Raw genomic sequence first — 8,383 nt, 5'->3', positions numbered from 1 at the left:
GAGGGAGAGGGAGAGGGAGAGGGAGAGGGAGAGGGAGAGGGAGAGGGAGAGGGAGAGGGAGAGGGAGAGGGAGAGGGAGAGGGAGAGGGAGGAGGCAAGCAGCCCAGTGGGCAGGCCTACCTCGTTGTTGCCAGGTAACTGTGGAGAGGAGCATACCTGGGTGTTGCCAGATAACTGTGGAGGTGGAGTTTAGACAGAATACTAACAGTAAGTGTGTATTGTAATTAGGGGTAGTTCTGTTTCTCATAATGGTAATACTATTAGCTACTCAGGAAAGGTGGAACATTGAATCGTGGACTTCTAGGTAGAAGTGATAGACATTAGAAACACAGTTATGAGAGAAGTAGCCATAGATGGACATGAGCAAGAAGATGATCAAAGATTCCAAGACTTAGGGCAATAAGGTAGTCACAGAGGCAGCAATACTAAGTAGAAGGTGTCCGGTGTATAGATCTGAATGATTTTCTTTCTTCAAATTTACCTTGTTGAGTCCTAATCTGTGTGGCCTTTGAGAGATAATTAGATTAATTTAGGTGGGATTAGTGAGTGCCCTTGGAACAAGATGCCAGAAAACTAGTTAGTGCTCCTTCCAGCATATGAGGATATCAAAGGAAATCAGTGTTCTATCACTGTTGGAGATCAGCAGAAGTAGAAGACAAGGTATGTGGCAGATTGCAGGTGGTACTGGGTTGCTAAGATTGAAGCAAAGAGCAAATGGTCTTTGGAGCAGGATCCTGGACTATGTGAAACAGTCGGGACCATTGGAGGTTTTAGAGTATTATTAGATCCTGTTTTATATTTGCCTACTGCTCTCTGAATGCTATGTGCTAAATATATAGGGAAGAAAGCAGTATAGCTAAGATATGGAGAAGGGGTTTGAAGGTAGGTCTGAAAATAAGACTGAGAATGTAGTCTAAGTAGAATTAATATGTGTGCAGACGGATCATGATCTTTAAGAGCTAGACCCTGGAACACTGAGGATAAAAGGGTGAAGGGTGAACTCATCTGATTGTATCTGAGAGGGACCATCAGGATGACTCCTGAGAAATTGTCTGCCGCAAATACAGCCTTGCATACCAGTTTAGATATTTGCTGTTGGTGCTAGGACACCTATTACAACTATTGTTTTGAGGTAGGAATGTGGGGAGGAGGGAGAAGATGAGATGAATAAGTAAGTTGATATCCTTGGCAACATGAGAGTGAAGTTGACTACGGAATAAACTGTCCCTATTATGGCAGGGCTCTGTGACATTTCAAGATGTGGCCATTTCCTTCTCCCATGAAGAATGGAAACTTCTTGATGAGACTCAGAAGCTCCTGTACCTCAGTGTTATGCTGCAGAACTTTGCACTTATAAACTCCCAGGGTAAGACTCTCACATGTTCTAGTATCCTGAGTCCCCCTGTCTGCTTTTTCCCTACAGACAGACTGATTTTTTCCATACTAGATCCTGAGATCTGTTAATTTCTTCATATTCCGGTGTATATGTTATGTGTGATAGCACTGAACTGTTTCTACTACCTCAGGTAGATCTCTAAGTAGCCCTAATACCTGCTTCCCAGTGTATGGGAATTGGGTATCTTGTGGTCATCCTAATTAATGGTGTCATCTTGCTTGTCTTGCCACTAGCTGTGTCTATAATCATGACACTTTGCATGACAAGTGCTTAGCAATGAGCACCTTGCTTTTTTGTGGCTGCATGTGGCATGGTTGCAGTTTTGTAACCATGTATCATTCTTGCTAGACATCGGTTTTGGGTATTTTAAAACTAGTGTTTTCTTTACTGGGATCTCCAGCCATCTTTTGTGAGATCCTCTTGCTAACCACTTTTTATATCTTTTCTTTCTTGTGGACCTGTGTCATGACGTCACATGTAGTAACAGCATTTCTTGAGGTCACATGTAATGACATCAAGCTCGGAATCTGGTTCTTTTGAAAAGCCACCATGGCTTCATAGGAGTCCTGGGTGTGATAAGTAGCATCTAGAAGAAGGCAAAACATCCAGGCCATCTTCCAAAACATCCTGTGTCCACCAATTTAGGTGCAAGTGCTACCAGCCAAGCCTCATTTTTATATTCTCTTCCCCAGACATGGTAGTGTTCTGTCTTGTAATTTTATCTGTGATCTCTGTCACCTGGGTACCCCTTTCTGATCTCCATGTCTCTCATATTCTTCTGTATTATACTGTCCTCTGTGGTTCCTTTGTGGTTCCCAGCATTATCTCACACACAATTCTGAGCACATGCTATACATTTTTGATTGGCGTTCCGAGACTTGCATGTAACGTGTCTTCTGTAAAGCTTACAATTAAAACCAGCCAATGACATCCTGCTACACACTGTCGTAAATTTTAGGGATTTGGAAGCTAATCCATGATGAATATATGACCACTGAGTTTTAGTAGCTTATGGCCATTGGTAAAAGAGTTGTAGATTGTCCCCTTATGGTTCATCTTTTTGGCCTTTATCCAGTGAGGCCCTCCCAATTCTGTTCTCTTTAGAGACCTGATGTTTTGATGCAGATCTTTCCTACTCATCCCTTTGTCTTTGGGGGAAACATTGTGTGGAGTGTATGTATGCTTGGGCTTCCTCCTCTGAGCATGCATTTCATCAGTAATTCTCTTTCAGGTTGTGGGCATAGAACAGAAGATGAAGAGCGGAGGGTTTCTACACGAGCATCAAAGGCTTTGAGGTCTGAGACCACACCAAAAACTCAGCCCTGTGAAAAGTGTGTCCCGATTCTGCAAGACATTTTGTGCCTGCCTGGTCTACCTGGGCAGAAACATAGTATAGAGGCAAGTTCAAAAGTTGATCAGCATCAAACCCATGATAGTACAGGAGAACCCTTGAAGAAGAATACTGACAAGGCTTCATACTTGTTCTATCTGTCAGCAAAATCCTTCCCCAGTTGGGATGTTGAAAAGGACCTCCCAGACATACTGAGCCTTCTGACGTCTCAGGTCTGTCCCAAAACTAAAAAGGCCAGAAAAAGCACTGAGGGTCCTGAAAGTCACAAGTCAGAAGACTGTCAGAGGCAAACACTTGTTCACTACCCAAAAGGCTCCACTGGGAAGAAGCTTCATGAGTGCAACAAATGTGGAAAGACCTTCCGTGGCAAATACTCTCTTGATCAGCATCAGAGAGTCCACACTGGAGAGAGACCATGGGAGTGTAGGGATTGTGGGAAATTCTTTAGCCAGACCTCTCACCTGAATGATCACCGTAGAATACACACTGGAGAAAGGCCTTATGAGTGCAGTGAATGTGGGAAATTATTTAGACAGAACTCCAGTCTTGTTGATCACCAGAAAACTCATACTGGAGCAAGACCATATGAGTGTAGCCAGTGTGGGAAGTCCTTTAGTCAAAAAGCTACACTTGTTAAACACAAGAGAGTTCACACAGGAGAAAGGCCTTACAAGTGTAGTGAGTGTGGGAATTCCTTTAGTCAAAGTGCCATTCTTAACCAACACCGGAGAATTCACACTGGAGTAAAGCCTTATGAATGTAAAGAATGTGGGAAATCCTTTAGCCAAAAAGCTACCCTTATTAAACACCAGCGAGTTCACACTGGAGAAAGGCCTTACAACTGTAGTGTGTGTGGGAAATCTTTCAGTCAAAGCTCCATCCTTATTCAACACCGGAGAATTCATACAGGAGCAAGGCCCTATGAATGTGACCTGTGCAAAAAGTCCTTTAGCCAAAAGTCTGGCCTTATTCAGCATCAGGTAGTTCACACTGGAGAAAGGCCTTATGAATGTGACATGTGTGGGACTTCTTTTAGCCAGTGCTCTAGCCTCATTCATCACCAAAAATGTCATAATGCTTAAGAAACCTCATGAAAAAAGCAAATGTGGATAAGCCTTCAACCGAAGGCCTAACATTATTTAGCTTCTTCAAATCCGTACTTGAGAAAAGCCTTAGGTTTATAGGGAATGCCCTCCTCTTTTTGATTTTTTTTTTTTTTAAGTACTATGACACTATAGAACCTTTGCAGAGGATCAGTACCCAGGGGAGTGAAATTCCTCAGGAGTTCAGGCGTAAGTGGCTCAGAAGCTGGTTTGCACACCCTGAACTGGCCAAGACTCTTGCCATTTCTGTCAGTACCAGTATTTGTGGTAGAAGCCATCATTCTCTACTGCATGACCAGTGTACAATGATTACACCATCATGGTAAGGAAAGGCAAATTGTGCAGATTGCCTGGAAGAACTCTTAAATGGAGGGTTTATGGAGAACCCCTCCCCCAGTTTTAACTGATTAAAGTGTAAATATGACTAAGCTTTCACCAAGAAGATTTATTGTCTGCTGAAGGTGTTTACAACTCGCTTACATGCTTCTTTAAAAAGTAGTTTTAAATCTGTGTCACATGACCGTTAAGTGAATGTTTCCAGCCTTCCGATTACCAGTTGGTCACTGCCTTCTCCCCGTTGCTCTGGTTTGAACACTGATAAATGCCTTATTCCTAAAACTACCTTTACTCTTAGAGTGCAGTTTACTAAGTGGGAAGACTGGAAAGCAGACTGATCATTCTAGGAAAGGATGGACAGCTTTTATAGATGGTCTCAACTTGGCTTACCTCTGCAGGGACAGCAAAATGAAGAAAGGAAATTTGTATGGCTTCCCAGGCCAACATCAGGAGCTACAGGAACGTCATTATTATAGTTTATGAATAACTGAATATGTATTCATATACATGAATATGTAGTTGGAAACTTTCTGTGATCATCTCAAGAAGATGTCTGTTATTGCCATAAGCTCCTGTACTTGTGGATATGGAATGAATTGGCTCATTTTTCTCAGTCAAATGCCCATGATGCAGAGAGGCAGCTCATAAGGTTGTACAAAGAATGTGCCCCGATAGGAATTATTCCATATGTGCCAGCCTATAAGATGACCATTCATAAAATGATCAGAGCTAGATGTGAACCATCATTGGCATACAAAGGATAAGTATAATAGAGTCTTCAGCCAGCCAGATGAACTGTGGCTCTTGTAAAAGTGCATCCAACAATCTTTGTCTTTGGCTGTATTCACAGGACCTAGAGATCTGTGTATTTGCAATAGCTGAGGTCATTGGCAAAAACAATATGGTTTTGTGGGATTGTGGAGTCTAGCTTGATTGTTTACCTCCAGGTTTTAGAGATAGGAAAGTAGGATGGAGATCTTGTAGTCGTAGAATGTAGCTGTTGTAATTGCAATGCAGCTGCTGTGTTTGCAGTCTGGTCTTCACAACATTTCACTGCCATTATTTCCTGCATTAACAAATGGTTGTCCTTATCTGTATATGAGGACAGTTCAATCAAAATGGGGGCTACCAAGCCTTCTGGTTTCCAAAAAGTAGGAGTTCTGAGCTTTGTATTTTGAGTCACTTTTTATAAAGTTTACCGATGTTTTAGTGAAATGGAGTCGTTGCTATGATTTATCCTTCAAAAAGTCTTAAAGTTCATCTTTGTGGTGATCAGCTTGTCTATGACCTCATACCCTGTTAACATCTTCCTTGTATTTCCAGACTTATAAATGTTCAATAGCTTATATTTGACTTACAAAGTGCAGTTTGTGAATGAATACAAAAGTTCTTTTTTTTCTTAGATATAATGTCTTTTAGAAATACATAATTATTTTGAGATTCATTGCTATTGCTTTTTAAATAACTTTATAGTGCTATACAATGTTTGGTTTTGTAACTATACAATAGTTTATTGATCCTTTTATTCAGTCGGCTCTTGGTTGAATCCTTTCTTGAGCTGTTACATATAATGGATGTAAGCATATGACTCAATATGCTTACATTTTTCAATTCCTCGTGAGCCAGTAATTAAGTATATGTGAATGCTTCTGTTTTAAAGAATGTGTCAACCTGATATCGATTGATCTAGACCAGTGGTTCTCAAGATTCCGGATGCTGCAATTCTTTAATACAGTTCCTCATGGTGTGGTGACCCTCAACCATAGAATTATTTTTGTTGCTACTTTACAACTGTGATTTTGCTGCTGGTATGAATTGTAAATATTCATGTTTTTCCTGTAGTCTTAGGTGACACCTGTGAAAGGGTCATTTGACTCCCAAAGGGGTCATGTCCCACAGGTTGAGAACCACTGATGTAGACAGTGTATGAACATTCTTGCTAGTACTTGATGTGGTTAATGTGTTTACTTTGAGCATTTAAATAGTTGTATAATAACACATTGTAGAGACTTAATTGCTTTTTTTGGTGTTTCATGGTACTGAGTATTTTTGTGTGTTTACTTGCCAAGTGTATGTTTTTAATACTTGGCTTTTTTTTTTTTGCCTATTTTCAAATGGGAATTCATGTTACTGTCCTTATCATTAATAAATAGATGTACACTAACAATATGTATTAAGACTTTCATTTATTCCTTCAATTTTTTTGATAGTCCTTGTTAAGTGCGGGGAGATGTTTTTAAGCACTGGAACAACATTTTAACAGTTTTTCTCTTCTTTTCATAGTGTTAACAGTCAGAGGCACTGAATGATGGAACCATGGTCTGCATTATTAGCATATTCTGTCTCGGAAATCTAGCCTTTTCATAAGAAGCACATACTGGTTTTAATATTTGTTAATTGCATTCCCACTATTGGCCAACTCCAAACTGTTAAAATGATATTAAGAAATATTGAGTCGGGAAGGGATATTCAATAGCATGTTTGTTTTATTTTCATTATATCGATGCAGTTGTGACAAATAACCTGAAGAATATGAATATGTAAGTAAAGCATTAGAAAGTGACAACTTTTGATTATCATCCTTGCTTTTTAGAGATAATTTGAGATGTAATTATCCTACCAAAATTTTATATGCATGTGCACAGCTTCCATTTTAATATACATGCTTAAAAACCGGATTCCTGATTCCCTTTTTAATCTATTCTTCTGAAAGTAAAATGGGTATAAAGATATATTCAAACTTTTCAATGGTTATTTTCACATGGGTAAGTAGTAAAGATTATATGAGGAGGCCCTATGAATCCTTCCAAATGATTTGTAATTAACTGCATATATATATATATATATATATATATATATATATATATATATATATAACCAAGTAGTTATTGTTTGTGTTTTCTAGTGTCATGTAGTCTAGTTTGGCCTTGAGCTCAATAGCTGACAATGATTTTAGACTTCTGATCCTTCTACCTCTACCTTTCTAGTGCTGTGGTTTCATGCATGCTAGGTAAATATCCAACCAAGCTATATCTCATTTCTGAATTTTTATATATCCCTAAATTCTGGTTTTGTTGTTTTGGATTTGTTTTATTTTTTTTCATTGTCCTGAGGTCATTTAACTTACTGTATACCTTGTGACTAGATACTGTATTACAGTTATCAAAAGAAATACAACCAGTTGGGAGTTATATGTAATTATAAGGAGAGTAGGGGTAAATTAGATTATACAAAGAATGGATAGTCCCATAATGACTGGGAAGCCCAGAAAAACCAGTGTTGCCCAGTCCAAGGAGCTGGAAGATTCAGAACAATAAGGCAAGTGGCCCACCACAGTTCAAGTGAATGCCTAGGGCTCCATAGAGAATCACTGCTGTCCGAGTCTACTGTCTAAAAGTTGAAGCCAAGTGGTGGTGGTGCATGCCTTTTATTTCTAGCACTCAGGAGGCGGCACCAGCAGATGTATCTCTGTGAGTTTGAAGCTAGCCTGATCTACATAATTTGGGGACAGCCAGAAGTACATAGTGAGACCCTGTCTCAATAAGTAAACAAATGAGTGAATGAATGTTGAATGATCTACAGCCTGGTGTCCTCAAGTCATTGAAGATTTAAAAAAAAAAAAATTACCTAGTTAAGAGGAATCAAGGTTACTGGATGTTTGTATGGCAGTTTCACCCTTCTGGGTTTTGCTCATCTAACCCCCTAATGAGCAGTGTCATCAATGTTTAGAGGGAAGTCTTCCTCTTTATTTTCCTGATCTGATACCAATGACTTTTAGAAATACTGTCATAAATCTTCCCAGAAAGGCCAGTGGGATGCTTCTGGTGAAAGCTACTTGCCAACAAAATTACAACCTAAGTTTACTCCCTGAGATCTACATGGTAGAAGAAAAAAATGACTTCTTCAAGTCAGACACACACACACATACACACACATCAACCACCCACACACTAAAATAAATGTTAAAAACCTTTTTCAGAAGTGTGCTTTACCAATTTTCTAGGACTTTTTCAACCCATTTAACATAGCTAAGGTTAATAATGACATGTTAATAAAAGGATCAATGGAATCTATATAGAGGCTTATTACAGTAGCACTCCAATGGACTATAGCATGTCTGAGTTTTGTCTAGATAACAGTATATACCTTAAACATCATTCCCATACTGCAGTTTACTACCATACCACTGTTTGGAAA

General features: G+C 39.4%; 1 protein-coding gene across 1 annotated transcript in view; it reads left to right on the top strand.

Annotated features, from left to right (window-relative positions):
- The window catches only part of LOC114633248 (zinc finger protein interacting with ribonucleoprotein K), a 6,418-nt gene extending 2,484 nt beyond the window's left edge, over positions 1-3,934 (top strand). Inside the window, exons 3-4 of the mRNA XM_028781854.1 lie at positions 1,240-1,366; positions 2,628-3,934. Coding sequence (XP_028637687.1) covers positions 1,240-1,366; positions 2,628-3,829 — 1,329 coding nt within the window. The 3' untranslated portion in view covers positions 3,830-3,934. The remainder of the gene's footprint in view (positions 1-1,239; positions 1,367-2,627) is intronic.
- Positions 3,935-8,383: the final 4,449 nt, after the last annotated feature.

Source organism: Grammomys surdaster, unplaced genomic scaffold (genome assembly GCF_004785775.1).
Source record: "Grammomys surdaster isolate TR1022 unplaced genomic scaffold, NIH_TR_1.0 570, whole genome shotgun sequence".
Lineage (NCBI taxonomy): Eukaryota > Metazoa > Chordata > Mammalia > Rodentia > Muridae > Grammomys > Grammomys surdaster.
This window is presented reverse-complemented; position numbering and strand designations above follow the sequence as displayed.